General features: G+C 42.5%; 1 protein-coding gene across 1 annotated transcript; it reads left to right on the plus strand.

Annotated features, from left to right (window-relative positions):
- Window positions 1-280: 280 nt before the first annotated feature.
- kiss1ra (KISS1 receptor a) lies at window positions 281-18,174 on the plus strand (the record flags this gene model as incomplete). The annotated part of the gene is made up of 5 exons (XM_080777888.1): window positions 281-554; window positions 9,360-9,484; window positions 15,494-15,629; window positions 16,828-17,066; window positions 17,794-18,174. The coding sequence occupies 5 exons, from the start codon at window positions 281-283 to the stop codon at window positions 18,172-18,174; spliced, it is 1,155 nt and encodes a 384-aa protein (XP_080634014.1).
- Window positions 18,175-18,846: the final 672 nt, after the last annotated feature.

The following is an 18,846-nucleotide window of genomic DNA, read 5'->3' on the forward strand; positions in this document are numbered from 1 at the left end:
TGCCTTGTCTTCTCTTTTTTTATATCATTCTCCGATGCGTTTCGTCCTCTCTCTCTCTCTCTCTCTTTCACACTGTCTGTCTCTCTCTCTCCCCCCTCTCTCAATCTCTGTTTCTCACTCCCTCTCACTAAACTCCTGTTCAACTATACTCTCTGCACTACTTGCCGCTGTGCTGAAGTGTGGAAGTGCTTTATTCTCTCATTCACCCATTCTCTCGTCCGTCCGGCAGTCCTCCTCTCTCTCTCTCTCTCTCTCTCTCTCTCTCTGTCTTCTTCCCACCATGTTCTCCTCATCAGAGGAGAGCTGGAACACCACCACCATGGAGCACAGCAGCCTCTGGCTCAACGGCTCGGACCCCAACTCCACCCGGGAGAGCATCAGGCGGGAGGGCGAGCGGGAGAAGGAGACGGAAGGTCACCCGTTCCTCACGGACGCCTGGCTGGTGCCTCTCTTCTTCTCCCTCATCATGCTGCTGGGCTTGGTGGGCAACTCGCTGGTCATCTACGTGATCTCCAAGCACAGGCAGATGAGGACGGCCACCAACTTCTACATAGGTGAGTCAGTGTTGTTTTTGACAGCACATTTTTCCCTCGAATAGTTTATTTAGTTCTAGTCACATTTTAGTCACCTGGAAATGTTTAGTGTTAGTCTAGTTTTTGTCGACTAAATCTACAGTTGATTTAGTCGACTAAAATGTTTTTTTTGGGGGTCCTTGATGCCATGGTAATGACACAATGAAAATAGCCGCTCAACAACGCGTCGCAACGTGACACGTTGTGAGCTTAGATCGGCTATTTTCAGCATGCAACCAAGTAAAATGACTTACACTGGATCTCTTGTCCACTAGTCCCTTCCTAACATTTAGTCTAGTTTTTATTGGTTTATTTGTTTTAAATTGTCTTAGTTTTAGTCATCATAGATTAGTTTTCATTTAGTTTTCATCAGTGAAAAAAAGGTAGTCGAACATTTTTCGAGGAAATCAACACTGTAGGTGAGGAACACTTTGAATTTGAAACGCGGAATCTTCGGTTTTTGTCGGGTGGAAAGCTTGTGTCCAAAACTAACTTTTCAGCAAATGTTTGGTCTGTCGTGAAGCAGAACAAACAACTTGGTTGAGAGATCGCAGGTGTATTTATACTGTGGTGATTGCACCAGGGATTGGCTGTGGTGAGAGGAGGCAGGTGTAGTGGATATGGGTGATTGTGAATGGGGATTGGTCGTTGAGTGGAGGCGGGGAGGTGATTGAGAACAGAGTGTCAGTGTTAAGCAGAGGCTGGTCTCCACTCCTTAAACTATGTTGTATTTCACTTAGTAAGAGACCACACCTTTGCTCAAGATTAACAGTGTATTGAAACAGAATGAGATGAATGCATGGAGTGGAGTGGAGTGGAGTGGAGTGGAGTGAGGAACCCAAGGTAGGGAGCGAGACTCAGGGTGGGGGCGTAGTCTCTGGAGCTGACGGTCATCTTTGCTCTACTCGGAATGAGCGGTTGGTCGTCTCTACTCCGTCACTGCCCCCCTGGATTCCTAGAGAATCGAGGCGGAAGGAGGAGGTTGGGGTGGAGGAGAATGGCGAATAGTGAAAATAGCCGATCTACAAGTGCAGTACTCACAAGTTTCACAACCCATGTTTAGTCTGTCATGGAGCAGAACAATTTGGTTGAGAGATCGCAGGTGTATTTATACTGTGGTGATTACACCGGGGATTGGCCGGGTGATAATGAAAGGCAGGTGAGTTTGATAAGGAGGGAGGAGTTGTTGATAATGAGGGAGGAGTGGTTAAGGTCAAGCGGAAGGAGGTCTCTTCTCCCGAAACTTCCCAAATACAACTACTTGCGTAGTTGTATTTATACACAAAGTGTACATTTTGAGATTTCTGCCCCGTGACAATGTACTTTGTTGACCCCCAGGATCTTGTTTCCCTCTACACCAAATCTCTGTTCTACATGTAACCCAATGTCCAGAGTCCAGATAATGATGTGCCTGCGCCCTGCATGCACACAACAGCGTGGCAAATTAAACCTGTATGAATGTTGCAACATGACAGTCAGTGTTCATGTAAATCAGAGATTTTTACTGTTGAACTTGAGTATTCACATAAGGCAAACGTTACAGGTAGATGTTCTAGGTGAAGCACTTGTATCCATCCCTAATGAACTGGTCAAAATATTAATCAACGCCTCGTGTTGTTTCTTGATCAGCAGCACAGATTGTGATTGTGATTTTGTCTGTCACTCTGAATCTCCCGGCGAGCTGGCGAGCTGTTGATGCCATATGTCACGTCAACACAATCCCAAAGTAAAGGTGATGGATTAACTGAAAAGACAGGGTGGCAGTGGAGGGCGGATGAGTGTGTGCATGTGTGCGTGCCTGCGTGCGTGCGTGTGTGCGTGCGTGCGTGCGTGTGTGGCTGTGGCTGTGTGTTTGAGAGAGAGAAATAATTTCTGGACAGAATGTAAATGCAAGGTCACTGTGTAATGGTGATACCTGTAAATCACTAATTCTTCTCACTAAGCTTTATAGAAATGTGCACGTGTGCGTGTGCGTGTGCGTGTTTGCAGTGTGCATGCTCACTTCCCTCTGTACTGTGTACAGTTTACCGGTATGTGACATGCATTTTGATGTGATGCATATATAATATATAATGTGCCGCGGCTGTTTAATATTCAACAACATTGGATTACACTGCTCATCTCACCAGCTGCCCACTCTTTGTCTCGTTCAATATTATTGTTCCAGATTTACAGATATCAACGGTATGAAGCTTCAGCATCTGGTTCAGCTTCTGATTAGATCAGACTTATCCACTGATTATTGTTGGATAAGAATAGATTGCGTGAATAATTATGTGTTAAACCCAACCCAACACAAGAAATGTGAAAATGTCACTTTCCCCCAAGCTTTATTAATTCTAAACGAATGGCATTGGCACTCTAACTTGTATTAAATCTACCAAATGTTAATGTCCCCCAAGCTATATTAAGTCTTCACAAGACACTGCAGTGTGTTATTGTCAAGGTTATTATAAATATTTCATTTATCAAAACTATAGGACATTGTTTCCTGATACAATAATCAGCCAGTCAACTAACTTTTTATGTTTAAAAGAAAAAACTATTAGTTTGAGTTATTTTGTTAGATCTATCCATAAATCCATCCATCATCCATCTTCAACTGCTTATCCGTAGTCGGGGCGCGAGGGCAACAGCTCCACCAGAGAGCTCCAGACTTCCCTCTCCAGAGCAACATTAGTAACTTCCTCCTGGACCTAGAGGATCCCAAATCCCCAGGCATTCCAAGTCTAGTGAGTCGATGTGATTCCTCCAACTGCGCCTTCGTCTGCCCCGGGGTCTCCTCCAAGTGGGACGTGCCTCGAGGACCTCCCTAGGGAGACGCCCAAGAGGCATCCTAACCAGATGCCCGAACCACCTACGCTGGCTCCTTTCCAAGCGAAGAAGCAGCGACTCTACTCCGAGTCCCTCTCATGAGACTGAACTTCGTATCCTATCTCTAAGGGAGATGCCAGCCACCCATCGAAGAAAACTAATTTTAGCCGCTTTTATTCGCGACCTTATTCTCGCTTCATGACCATAGGTGAGAGTAGGAGCGAAGATTGCTCGGTAGACAGAGAGAGAGCTTTGCCTTCGGTTTTTCAAATAAAATTGAACTTGAACTATAGTTTCTTGCAGCACATTGTGAGTGAAAGGTTGCCACAGGGGTGGACTGACTGGGTGACGTCAACAAGTTTGTCAAAGGTTGAAGATCTATTGTTTCATCATGTACATACAGTATTATTTATAGAATCATTTTCCCCAGGCTTTCTCTCTGCTCTCAGCACCTTAATACAAAGCACTATACAACGTGCATTCCATTCACCTATATGCACACAAACGTTCACAGGGTGGCGAAAGCAATTAGTGGTTCACGTCAGAGTCTTGCTCAAGGACACTTCGCCATAAAAAGAGACAAAGGGACAATGTGATTTTTGTATTGCTACATATCTGTAGTTTATGAAATTATGTGATAGCAATGTCAAAATGGCAGCTGATTACTTGTTTTCGGCCCTTTTATCTGATATAAAATTGTATATAGTGAATGGCACAACTAAGCAAATAATAATAATAATAATAATATCTCAAACTTATATAGCGCTTTTCTGAGTACCCAAAGACGCTTTACATGGGGGGGCTTTACAGAGGTAACAACTAATTAAAAAACAACTTTAATAGAAAGAAAAGGAAAAATAACACTAAAAGCTAAAGAACATTAAAAGACAGTGAAAAGGGTTAGCTAGGGAAGGCAATTTTGAAGAGGTGGGTTTTGAGGGTGGATTTGAAGGTTTGAAGGGTGGGGGCATCTCTGAGTGCCTTAGGGAGGGCATTCCACAGGGTTGGGGCAGCAAAGGCGAAAGCTCTGTCCCCCCACGTACGGAGTTTGGTTTTGGGGACATCGAGGAGGTTTGCATCACCAGACCTGAGGGAGCGAGAGGGGGCATGGCGTTTGAGGAGGTCACAGAGGTATGGGGGAGCCAGGTTATTTAGAGCTTTGTAGGTGGTCAGGAGTGTCAGGATGTTTTCATCTGATTTGGATGATTCTGCTATCAAAGTGTATTCAATTCAATTCAAAGGTCAATGTCAAGGTCATTTTGGATCCAAAATGTCCTTTAATACTACACTAAACCGTCTTGACTACTTTTGATCATGTTTTCACCCGTTATCCTCTCATCCTGAAGCCGTAGATTAACTCACAGGTTGCAGAAGAGAGCCCTCTATTGTAAACATTGACAACACCACATGATGTCTATAGATGTCAATGGCGGTGTGTGCGTTGGATTTGAAATGACGTCAATAGACATCATTGGCAGTCAATGATATTGAACTATGCAACCTCTTCCTCATCAGAACTGTCCTGTTCACCTAGGCATTGAATCTTCCTCATCAGAACTGTCCTGTTCACCTATAGGCATTGAATCTTCCTCATCAGAACTGTCCTGTTCAACTAGGCATTGAATCTTCCTCAGATGCAACTGCAGTTAGGAAGCTAAGATCATATTTTAGTAAAAGCACAGTAATATAAATAATATTTAGGTAGTTTCTGATTTAGTATAGGTAAAAGCTTTTGGATGCACACATCTGCGTGTGTGGCACTGAAAACGTAGTTTTTTCACTGACGTGCGTCAGAACCCACTCACTTGCCCACTGTGATCTTCTCACTCTAACACCACTACAGTGCCAAATATAATGCATTATTGTGTATTTATCTTCCTTCCATCAAGTCTCTTTGCTCAATGTGCTCAGTCTAATTCATGCAGCTGTCGCCACAACACACCTCCGGTGTTAGGTGTGTGATATATTTTTTTATGGATCTTAATAATATCTTACAAACAGCAGGATGCATCCACCACATTGTTTCATCCACAGGCAGTTGAGAGCCACTCTTTTATGTACAGTATTCATTTGCGACAATTTCCTTACATACAGTATATTAACTGTCATATGAACGTTTTGTATGTGCTGCAGGGAGCGCTGAGCCTGTTTGAATGGTCCGTCTCTGTCTTGTTATTTTATTTAGGCCTACTTATTGTTTTATCATTTTCTTTCTCCTCTTCAAATAACGCAGCATTTTTCTGACTGCTACATGAGGGTACAGACTGCTGTGCACTGTCTCTATGCAGTGAAAGTGCTGCAACATTTATGCAGCACTGCTAGTCTTATATTGCCCGTAGGTGTGCACTATATATGCACATTTTCAGTGCAAAAACTCCTCTAGTCCAAAATAGATATTTTATCGTCCCCGGGACATATAGGGACCCCTTTAGTCTGGAGCCCTGGTGCGTGCATGCGTGCATTATCTCTAAGTTGCGTGTGTGCATGCGTTATCTCTAAGTTAAGTCTAGTTGTGTGGTCCTCATTTACTCGTTTATTACATGTTTTACTGAGCTGCGTTGTGTGCTGGAGTATACAACCTTGAGTTTGAGATCCTGACTCTTCAAACTTCAAAGTATAGTCTAAATAGTTTTGACATCCTCATGAACCCATAAAAAGACATATTGCTCATGATTCTTTGATGTTTAATTCAGAAGTTTAAGATGTACCCTGTTTCAGAGAGGCAGGTATTGTGGATTTGCTATGGGATGGCTACAAGAAGTATAATTCAGCATGTCTGTTGTTCTGTTATGATGTTGGTCATGTCCATCCATGGTACAAACATCATAAATGTACTGGACTATACTCTTCATGGGGAGGGCATGACCTCATCATGTGGCCTGTCTTCCATCAGCACACGTTCCAGGTAGAATGGGAGAGTGTTGTCGTCGTTGCATACTTAAAACGGCAACAGTATCGACATACGTGAAAGACACACTGGAGCGTGTGGGAAATGGAAAAGGAAACCATATAACCTACCTGTATCTTACCTGGCTCCGTGGATCGAAACCTGGAAGAGAAAAGGGAATCTGCAGTCCTGGAGTCACACAAATCAAGTAACAAAGGTTATTCATTCAATTTGTACATTTTCCTCCAAGATGGTTATTCCTGCTGTGTTATCCTATCCAACATTATGGCTTTGCGGACAAGCCACATCTACTCTTGGGGAGGGCATGACCTCATCATGTGGCCTGTCTTCCATCAGCAGTATAGCCACACGTTTGAGGTAGGATGTGAGAGTGTTGTCGTCATTTCTTTCTTGTGCGTGTCTCTCCACGCACATGGGCGGTCTGGTGATGCATTCCTAAACGGCAACAGCATCGACAGACGTGATGAATGTCTTGTTGAAGAATGAGACGCATGCGGCACACAGCGTGTTCCATTAGCACCACCCAGAGAAACAGAGGGGCATCTGAACATTGCATCCTTTACAAAAACAAAATGTGTTCACAAGTCGCTCTGGATTAAGAGTGTCTGCTAAATGCCTAAATTGTCAATTTTAACCACTTTATCCACTTACATGATTGTCAGCTATTAAAAAAATAGGAAATATAGACAAGCTCACAGTGCATAACTTCGTGCCACGCTGTGAGCTGCTTTTTTTTTTTTTTTTACAAATCTTAAAATAAGTGGTCTACTGTGTGTACTGTGTGCGTGCGTGCGTGCTTGTGGGTGGGTGGTGCTTTGGTAGCCTAGGCACGTGCACCAGTTGGTTGTGTGAGGGGCTTACAAATGGCCGGCCTCTTCAAAAGGAGGGCCAAGCAGTTAGAAAGAATACTTCTCAACATCAACTACTGCTCAATTTGGAGGAGGCGTTTCCTTTATCCATGATATGAGTTCAGTCAGACAACTCAAGAAGGATGTAATATATTTATTGAGTATAAGATAAGCAATACAATATATTTATTATGGTTTGGCGATGTATTGGATCTGCTTTTTAGGTACTCAGATCAAGCGCATCAGTCCCGACCATAGGGACTCCGAATCCCCCGTACCTAAACAGTAGATCCAAAACGACAGGTGGTAGCTGGGGTGGAGGTGGGTGAGCACTTGTATACAGCAGCGTGCATGTTTACAGTATAGCAGCAGCAAAGCAAGCAAGCAGGAGGAGGAATGCAAAACCTCCGGTTAAAGTAGCCGGTGTATGAGATGGAGTGAGTGTGTGATTGGCTGAGTGAATCATGTGGATGAGAGCGGCTGCAGAGCCTGATGCTGCGGCGGCCCAATTAACGGCCAGCAGCGACCGAACTGAGGTTCCCTGACTGAACTTGCTCTGCGCATGTCTACGACAGGCACAAATGCTCATTTGTCTTAAGCCCAACACACACCGGCTCCGTCCGACGCAGCGCGGCGCGTTGCCGTGAAGCGCCGCCTGGAAAATAGAACTGGTTCTATCGGCGCGCCAGGCGACACGGCGCGGCGGACGCAGCCGGTGTGTGGTGGGCTTGAGTCTCACGCTGTCTGACAAGCTATATTATTGTATGAAAGAATTGTATGCCGTCTATGCACTTTGTAACAGGCAGTGTTTATGTACTTTGTACAAGGTATTCTTGTACTCCGACATACATTAATATTTCAAATGTGTGCGTGCGTGCTCACGCATGTGTATCTATGTATGATTGTGCATGTGCATATACAGTAGTTTGTTAAATGTGGCTTTTGAGAATCCAACAGCAGTGATTAAAAGAAATTCATAGTCTGAGCTTGGACAGTGGAGTGCATGTGTTGATACTTGATATGCATTACTGTATGTCCTTTTCAACATTTAGAAGGAAAGCTGGCAATTAGTTGAACTGAGCTTGGTCAAAGCATACTGGTGGCTGGGGGACAAAATGGACAAAATCAAATAGCTATTACCATATTTTTTCATAATAGCTCTTCTTCTGAGGAAGTGTACTGTGGCATCTCGGCGAGCTTACCCCAGAAATATAGAAACATGCAGCACACAGCGTGTTCCATTAGCACCACCCAAGCAAGTCGCTCTGGATTAAGAGCGTCTGCTAAATGCCTAAATTGTCAATTTTAACCACTTTATCCACTTACATGTCAGCTATTCAAAAATAGGAAATATAGACAAGCTCACAGTGCGTAACTTCGTGCCACTCTGTGAGCTGCTATTTTTTATTTATTTTTTTACAAATCTTAAAATAATTGGTCTACTGTGTGTTTGCTTGATTGATTGATTGATTGATTGATTGAAATATTTATTAACAGTTTGCAGAATTACAGTACATTTCAAGCACAAACTCAATGCAAAGACTGTTAACTGTGAGTGGACGACCCAATTAAGCATTACACTTGTTTACAACAGGGTCCACATTGTTCAATTCATCAAAACATTTAGAGACATACAAATAGACACTTCTATGTAGCTAAAGAACAGAACAGGAATTCATCATATAGGAAGCAAAAAGGGAAAAGATACTGTGTGTGTGTGTGTGTGTGTGTGTGTGTGTGTGTGTGCGTGCAGCTAATATGCATGCAGGTTTACTGACTCATTGACAATAACTGCAATCTGTTTCAACAAAGGAATGGCAGGATGTTGAGTCAACCTCTCCCTGACTCAACACCGCATGTCCTACAATCTGTACCAAATTGAGCTATGATTGCTGGAGTGCCAGAACATTGTGCCTTCACGGGCACATGGGAAATATGTTTTCTGCGTGATACTAATAAAAAGGGACTTAAGGTATAGGAACACGTCCCAGGTGCATCCATGCAATGTTTTTTCGTTCATAAATAGGAACTTTAAAGTATACTATGTTAATTAGTCGATTGACTGAACATTAAACGTGGCACAGCACAACGCCCTCCCATCTTAGCAGCCGGTCAGATGGGTGGGCCGTGAACACGTGCCAAGATGTTCAAGTGGGCCCAGCTCCCTGAACCAGAACCGCTGGGACTATAATGGGATGTTCTGTTCTCTTTGTGCAGCAAACCTGGCGGCCACTGACATCATCTTCCTGGTGTGCTGCGTTCCGTTCACTGCAACCCTCTACCCCCTCCCTGGGTGGATCTTTGGAGACTTCATGTGCAAGTTTGTTGCCTTTCTCCAGCAGGTAAATGAATGCACTGAATTTGCCAAGCATTGATGTGAAAACACTAATGGGCTCGACATGAAGAACACGAACAGCTGCTAAATCAGCTAAAAGCAGTTTCAATAAGATTTTCATTTGGAACCACATGCTAATTTGAGCGTGTACTGTACTGTACTGTAATGTATGAAAAGATAATCCCACTCCTCCATACAAATGGTTTTTCAGCATCAAGAGAGAATAAATCCTCTCTGGTGTTGGATGGAGTGGCCCATTTTCTAAAGGCTCCTTATAATTATCTTTTTGAGATAAGGAAGAGAGCAAAAAAGGTTGATCTCTACACATTTCTTGAAAAATACATGGATATGCATTTGGCCCAGAGAGTTCACATTTTGCATTTAGCTGTTCTTCTTTCATTCATTCATTCATTCTACATCAAATCGCTTGGCTGAAAATAGCTCACAGATAGCTCACAAGCTCACCCCATGTTACGTTGTGAATCTTTTTGAGATTCCTATTATGACATATATACGCAGAAGAGGGACGCTAGATTAATCTCAGAGTGATCCATATCGGTCTGATGCAACATTCCTAATTTAATTCAAGCACGGACTGATTTGTAGTCTTTTGACAAAGTAGATGAGAAAGACTTCCATGCAGTCTCAACATCATATTCCTGTAAAGACTTTCAGTCTCAAACACAGGTCTATTGTTCGCCTATGACGTGAACAGAATATTATATATATATATATAATTAATCAAGTGATGGATGGAGTGAAGCGAGCATTATACAGTAGGTATTAATTTCAACACGACATAAGGTCCTCTCAAATATGCTTTCATCAACTCGCAAACAACCGGGGAGGGCGTGCCCTGCAGAGTCTCATTATATTCCAGGTTGTAATTCTCATTCTACCTTCCATGTCCAATCATCTTTCACATAATATGGCCCGGACACCTCTGATTGAAGTACAAAAGTGTGTAATGAAGCCACGGCCCACGTTGTTGTCTGAGACATACAATGACGCACCATGAAGGATTCCGTTGACTTCATTACCCTCAGCTCTGTGTAGCCATGCAGTGTTGTTGACAAGGGCATCTCTCACAGCCAGCTGAGCTCAGCCTTGATAACATCGGCAAGGGCCCCTTTCATTTACAGTATGACGTCAGCAGTGCAGCAATATATGCCTTCAGAGACACTGAGACAAGGATCTCTGCTTTAAGATCTGCTTTAAGCACATGCACTCTATATCTGATATAGAATATATATATATAATGTAATTCATACGGTATCGTACGAAAGTGAACAAGTATCTAGACCCCTGGGCTCTGTACTGTAGTAGAGTATAGTGGCTACGTTTGTTGGTCTGGTTCAGGGCTGTTGCTAGTGGTTTCTGTACTGTAATATTCACAACTTCACGGGAATTACGAAAACTCAATTCTCCCACACGCTGTCTATTGTATTTTTATTTTTATGGAAGTCAGAAAAATAACAGATGAGAAGATAACGAAGACATAACTTCTCTGAGGCCTATTGTGCCTCAAATACTTTGTGCAGTAACGGCATTAAAGTACACGTGTTCTAAATGCTGGGGTCTTGTCTAAAGAATGGAACTGCCAATGGTTCCTGTTCAGTTAATAAGCAGCCTGTCAGGTTTAAGTGAATAATGAGCGGCAGTCCTATAGTCAATCACTGTGCACTATTAGGAAAATTACATTTTTAATTTATTTTTATTGGAAAGAACTGAAAGCTTTCCATTTGTTTTGGAGGTGGAACAAAGGTTCAGCCTTTAATTATGCTGTGTTCTGAAGGAAAAAAAAAGAAGATACACAGCATGGAGTTTTGTATCCATTGTATTACCACCATTGTATTACCACTCAAACCAGCTCAACTTTTTTGTAGCAGCTACAAATGCTGAATGTATCTTTGAATCTTCATCGGCACCGGCTTCCGTTCAAAAATAATGGTATCCTGTATCTTTGTAGCTTGCTGCCAGTGTGAACGCAGCATTGCAAGCGAGGCAAGAGAAAAACGTATATAGCGCTTTAATAAAGATGGAAGACTGGCAGGCAGGATGAAAGGCAAGGAGTGCAGAGAGATGGTTGACGTTATCGCCTCAACACACAAGACTAATTTAAATATGAACGAGAACACAAAGGGCTGTCACGTGCACTCTGTCAAAAGATGAACGTGCACATTTTACATTTTTCTTCACTATACTACACATATAGGAACATACTGTAATTACTACGGTAATTAGCTTTATTCATCTGAACATGCAGCAGACGAGTCATTTCCAATGTCGCATTGAAAGGCGAATGGTCCGTTTTCTTCTTTTGAATATGAAGAGGTATTACCGTCATCGTTATTCTCCAATATTAATATGACTCACACTCTATTCCTATTGACTCCATGCACTCACTCTATGCTTCTTACTGCAAGTCTCCTCCACTGTGGCTCACAACCCTTTTAATTGATCTTTAAAATTGTTGTATTCATGTCCTCACTGTATTGCATTACTGCTCTTGTTTTTTAATGTTTATGCCTTGCTTTTCTTTTCTTTTTTTCTCCATTGCTCTGTAAAGCACTTTGAGCTGCATTTCATGTCATGAAAGGTGCTATACAAATAAAGTTTTTATTTCAATTTTGGGCACCATAAGAACAGACAGGAAACAAACATTCAGACTAATGATGTACCTGCATGGGACCATATTGACCCAAATTTGACCAAAAACTACGAGAAATATATAAATGAACATGTAAGAAAATAGTAAGAAAGTACTAGCTCCTATATAGGCCTACCATAGAGTGCAGAATTGTCCGTTAGGTTGATGGGATACATATAATATCAAAACAAAATGTAGGTAGGTACAATATTAATAAGGAAATAGTCTAGTATTTAATGTGCAGAAAATTAGATCCAGGTGGAGTTTAGGATGTAACATTAATATTAAAACAATTGACGTTGTTGTCTACCAATCGATTGATTGTTCAATACAATGCTCTGAAAATGCATGCAGCCCATCTGGCCATTTAACAATTCAGTGGTCAGATGTTCAAGAGGGCCCATTGTTTGGTTTTGGGTTTCTTGACATTGTCGCAGCTGTAAGGGCCAAATGAGTACCAAGGTCAAGCGCATTCATGTAACCTTGGGGTGGCGCTGTTGTTTATTTAAGTATCAAGTTCACGGGTATGGTGAGGGAGGATTGACCCGGAAGGGGCAAATGCTGTGTGGAGAAATGCTCGTCAGAGAATATCCATTGTTTGTGTCTATACTCATTATTGTTCGTTTTGAAATCACGCAGATACTGATACTGATTTATACGGAATAAATGTGTCAAAGGCAAGAAGAGCTGCCTGTGTGTTTATATATCACATTGTGGGGCTGACACACAGAACAAACAGTATGGCACTTAAACAGCGCGTCAACCAGGTTCAACTACGGGATCAACTCCTCGAGAGCTAAGACGGGGCTCTCACAGCAGCAATAATAAACAATTGAGAGATAATGAATAATAGCCACAATAGTAAGAAGAAATGCAAGCCATGTACATTAGTCATAGCATAAAGCACAGGTTATGACCTGTGCTTGAAGATGCTGTGCGCATGATTCCTACTTCTAAATACTATAGTCATACTGCAGTGGAATGTATGTGGATTGTGGAGTGAGTTATATTGGATATTCTAGGCTGGCCAAATAAATATTTTAATAATAATTGTTGTTTAATAATTAATTCAATGAAAGACTGTTTATGATGAATATTTAATAGTGCTCTACATGGCCTGATATACATCAAATACACTGCATACATCAAACCACATCAGTTCAAACTATTAAACTTAGGGAATTGGTCCCACAGATGGTAAATATATTATTAGGGAGGACATCATATTTGAACGCAACATAATCCTGACAGGCTCCTGACCAGTTCATGCTAAAATGCATCTCTGACAAGGTGCCCAACAGGGATGTTCTGGCCCGTGCAAAAGTACCATCCGTGTATACGCCCTCGTGAAACAGAGGCTGGGTCATGTGTGCCATGTGGAGAATGGCAGAATCCCTAAAGACCTCCTCTATGAAGAGCTCGCTTCGGGGAAAGAGGCCACGAGGACGGCCACAGCCATACGATACAAAGACAAGCAAGCAAGACCTAAATGCGACACAACCACATGGGAAGTCTCAGCAAAAAAACAGAGACACCTGGAGGCTTGAAACTCAGAAGGGGCTGCAGAGGTTTGAAGAACACCTGCAGCTGATAGTATAATGCCATGCCTGTTTAGTTCTTGCTTATTGTAAATCACTCTGGATTGTAAAATGTAATGTACAGTACACAGTGGCTGCTATGCTCACGCACCTTATTATTTACAAAAGCTCTTCAGCTGGTCTACATACTTAAGCAATATTACACTCGAGGGTGTTCTTTATCGTCATTATTCCACGCCTGCGATGCTGCAGGAACTCGCCCGAAAGGCAGTGCAGAAGTGCATTGCATTTATTAGTCATTGGGCCGGATGAGATATCGTTGCCACTAAAAGGGACAAGACATATGTGGTATCATTTTGTTCGTCTGACATCCATGACGTTAAAATGTGTGCCAGTTTCAGAATGGCAGCTCAATACTTCAATAATTCACTTTTATGCAAAGTTTGTACCATGAATGGCATGACCAACATCATAATATCACAACAGACATGCTGAATTATATACTTCTCGTAGCCATATAGGGAAAATCCACAATACCTGCCTTTCTGAAACAGGGTACATCTTAAAATTCAGAAGGCATGTCCGGACCGTGTGTCTGTGGGACCCAGGCACTGTTTTCACAAGCTTCAACACTATACCTGCATACAATTAATGAGTAGTAATGAGTCCCCTGTGTGGACTGAGTCAAAGGCTTTTCGGTGGTCGGTGAAGGTTGTTATTATCAAGGTTCTTGTTTTTGAGTTGACCCCAGTACAATTAAGTGGGGTTAAAAAACATGATCGCTTGATTATGCGAGTTGCACCATCAATTTCAAATGTAAACCGCTATGAACTACAGATTTGGGGTTTAATTAGCATTCTGTTGATGTGGCGCATTGGGTAGATTAATTTAATTCAGAAATTCTTCACCGTAACTAGGAAATTAATGGGTTTCTGTGTTCATATGTTAATTACTAAATGCTACCACACTCCACAGCTATACCAACCCTTCACAGCTCTGCACTCATTCCAACTCCTCAATACGCTTACTTTATCTTTCTCCGTCATATCCCTCTCGCTTTCTCTCTCTCTCTCTCTCTCTCTCTCTGTCTCTGTCTCTCTGTGTGTGTCTGAGATAGAGCTCTCTGTCACTCACACACATACACACGCACGAGCATGCATGCACGTGCGTGTGCACAGCCACACACACGCACTCACACGCAGGCACTCTCATTCATCCCATGTGCTTCAAAAACAAGAGCACATTTAGGAGACCTCAGAATAAGGCCATTTCTCTTCAGTATCAAGTAGCTGCTTACAGTATGCAGTAAACAAAACATTCATGCATTTGTGGTTTGGCATGCTGTTCTTGTTTTGTTTTTTTAGAGTTGAGATTCAAAATCGATTTTTTTAAAGGGCGTCCTGCCCAAGACAGCAGAATAAAAGTTTCATATAAATAATAACAGGACATGACAGTGGTCGAGTAGTCTTTGACCCTGTTTATGAATAGACACAGTTTGGTCATCTAACGTCTCTTACTGTAAGCACGCCAGCACGGTCGTGATGGTACGGCTAAACAGCGGCTTTTCATTTAAACTAGGTAGGGACCGGGTGCACAAGAACAATGCAACAATGACTCTAGTGTTTAACTGAGTGTATACATGGATACCACTGAGGATTTTATGGTGTACAAGCTGTGAGATTATTTCCCAATTGTGTACATAGACGATCACCACACAAACATGTGGACTGTGTGTGTGTGTGTGTGTGTGTGTGTGTGTGTGTGTGTGTGTGTGTGTGTGTGTGTGTGTGTGTGTGTGTGCGTGCGTGTGTGCGCTTCCTTCCTGTAGATGACAGTGCAAGCCACCTGCATCACGCTGACTGCCATGAGTGGAGACCGCTGTTATGTCACTGTCTACCCGCTCAAGTCCCTCCGCCACCGCACCCCAAGAGTTGCCATGATCGTCAGTGTCTGCATTTGGATTGGTCAGCTAATAGGCTACTCTATTTGATATTATTTAATTCAAATGGGTAAAATTGTTCCCGTGCTGTGAGTATGATTCAAAAAACCGTGACATGATATAGTACTTTATTGTGAGTTCGCACTGAAATGCGTGTGCAACACATATGTACACATTTGACATAACACAAAAACAGTGTTATGTACAAAAACAGTTACATACATAGAGACATAAGGGCGCAGAGCAATGTCCACAGCTCAGTCTAGTCCTGGCCAAAAACCTGATTAAGCCTCAGAATGTCAACAGAAATGTAGAAGATAATTTGAATTACATTCCCATTTCATAAACTAAAACTCGAGCGAGCTATCACCTGACTTGTTTGCACAAAAAAAATGGTGCTTCTTGAGTGTGTTTGACTCCTTTTCATGGATCGGGAAGTTGAGCTTCCTTTTTCATAAGATGGTGGTTGTTGCATGTCCCACTACAATACTAAACCATAGTTTATAGTGCAGGGGTCTTTCAAAAGGGGTGTGGGACCCCTAGGGGGTCCTCAGAGTTTATACAGGGGGCGCCAAATGTTTTTTGAGGGGCGCTAGCCCCTCCTATAATCAGATATTAGTGAAAATGTCCACTTACTCAAACATAACATTCTCATTGACAATAAATGGAGCATTTACGTCATATGTGTGTCTGAGCGAATAGGTAGTTAATAGAGGGAAAAAAGAGCAGACCGAATACAGAGTGAAAGGTCAAGTATTGACCGGTTAAATGTCTGCAAATACAGTAATATAATCCATTTGGGGCCAGCCTGTGGAGGCTTTTTACTGTAAGTCATTTCAATATTTTTTAAACCTATTCAGTCTGCATTGTGATATGTGACCTTCTAAGTAATGTATTCGTTAAAAGTCTAGCAGCCGCATTCTGCAGCAGCTGGAGGCGGTGTATGCACACTAGACTCTAGTGACTAGAGGAGCAACTCAGGGTAGTGAGTAAATAATGAATTATAATAATCCAACCGGGAGGAGGAAATGGAGCTTTAACTCGTCTTGAGGTGTCAGTATAGAGACCTGATTTTGGTCAATGTTTCTTAATTGAAAGAAAATAACTTTGAGACACTTTTTTAATAGTGTATATGTGTCTCAAAGAATAAAGAATGAATCCATGACAATAATAATAATAATAATAATTCAAGTTTCAACTAATTCAGTAATTGTCCTACCCAGGCTCCTTCATCCTGTCCACACCTATTTTCATGTACCAGCGCATTGAGGAGGGCAACTGGTACGGCCCCCAGCAGTACTGCGTGGAGAGATTCCCCTCCAAGACCCACGAGAGAGCCTTCATCCTCTACCAGTTCATAGCTGCCTACCTGCTGCCTGTCCTCACCATCACCTTCTGCTATGCACTCATGGTGAAGAGAGTGGGTCAGCCCACAGTGGAGCCAGTCGATAACAACTACCAGGTGCGCAAGTGTTTAATGGCTATAATCACATTAATGTGAGCTATAAAAGGCATTTAAACACAGCTACAGTAACCTGCCTTTGACAAAACATTAAGTTTACTGTCGGGTTACCTATCATCTCAAGCAAGTTTGAGGTCTCCGCAAGATTATTTTTATACTGAATACTTTCATACTGAGATCAATGGAATGTCTTCCTCAAAAAGCAATCTATAATAGGCCTACTTTGGTCTTTGGAAATGTATGAGCGGTATGTTATGTACAGTATATTGAGTCCCAGTCAATGGGCTAAACATGCCAGACCACCAGTACAATCCTTTGGGTAAGGTAAAGATTTGATAAAATTAAGTTAATCTCAGTCAGTGGCCTCGGCTCAGTGCCCTTGTGGTTAGAGTGTCTGCCATGAGATTGATAGGCCACTATAGGCCATTGCCTAGGGCGGCAGTTAGTAGAGGCGGCACAAACTCGCCAAATGCGACTCAGTAATTCCCATAGCAGTTCCCGTGCGCTCCCTGCCACTCAGTTATTCTCGTGCCAGTTCCCGTGCACTCCCCCGCGCACTGCCTCCACTGCACCGGTCGTCATTGCTGGTTCATTTTGTGTTGGGAAGGGCGCATCCGTGGGATGCGGCCGAGGGCCTAAGTGCCAGCGCTGTATGTATTTTATGTAGATCTGATATTAATTCATACTAATAATTAGCTAAGTTTTTAAGACCTCCTCTCCTTCCCAGGTGAACCTGCTGTCGGAGAGGACCATCAGCATCAGGAGGAAGGTCTCCAAGATGGTGGTGGTGATCGTGCTACTCTTCACGGTCTGCTGGGGTCCCATTCAGTTCTTCGTCCTCTTCCAGTCCTTCTATCCAAGCTACCGGCCCAACTACGCCACCTATAAGATCAAGACGTGGGCCAACTGCATGTCCTACGCCAACTCCTCTGTCAACCCAATAGTCTACGGCTTCATGGGAGCCAGCTTCCGCAAGTCCTTCAAGAAGACATTCCCATTCCTGTTCAAACACAAGATCAGAGACGGTAGCACAGCCTCCAGGACGGCTAACGCTGAAATCAAATTCGCCGCAGAGGAAGTCAACAACAACCACAATGTGGCAAATTGATTTTGAAGAACGAGAATTTGTATATTTACATTTTATGAGCAGCACTTCAGAAAACATTGCAAGTAATCTAACAGAGAGAGAGAGAGAGAGAGAGAGAGAGAGAGAGAGAGATAGAGAGAGAGAGAGACAGAGAGAGACAGAGCGAGAGAGATATTAACATTCCAAACAGCTTCTTTTGTTGTCCTCCCAAGCCATCCTCTCAGTCTATTGGTGTAAAGGATAGCCATGGTCAAAAAGTGTTGAAGAGAAGAGAGAAGTGTTTAAGCATGAGCTGCCTGATACATGATCTGCTCTGCAAGCTGATAAAAATAAGCCATGGGAAATGAACAAGGGAGCAATTCGTGTCACGGCTGTGCTGCTGTTACCTGTCCAGCAGTCGCAGTTGTCACTCTGCCACATTCAAAGTCATGTGTTGCGCGTGTATTGATTATCCATTGTGTTCATGTGTCCTATCAGGGTATCATACTATATGCGTGTTACTGGATTCTCATTATGTAAATTCATAGTTATTGCAATTTCAATATATTTATTTGAATAGCTTCAAAAACTGCTGTACATTCAACTCTTGCTAAATTTGTGCAATACTTCGTATTTACTAATTGTGAATGACTGGTGACACTTTCTGGTGTCTTTTGAATTGAAAATATGCACTATATGACAAATGGTATTGGT

Source organism: Protomyctophum bolini (assembly GCF_963924005.1).
Source record: "Protomyctophum bolini genome assembly, chromosome: 12".
Taxonomy (NCBI): Eukaryota; Metazoa; Chordata; class Actinopteri; order Myctophiformes; family Myctophidae; genus Protomyctophum; species Protomyctophum bolini.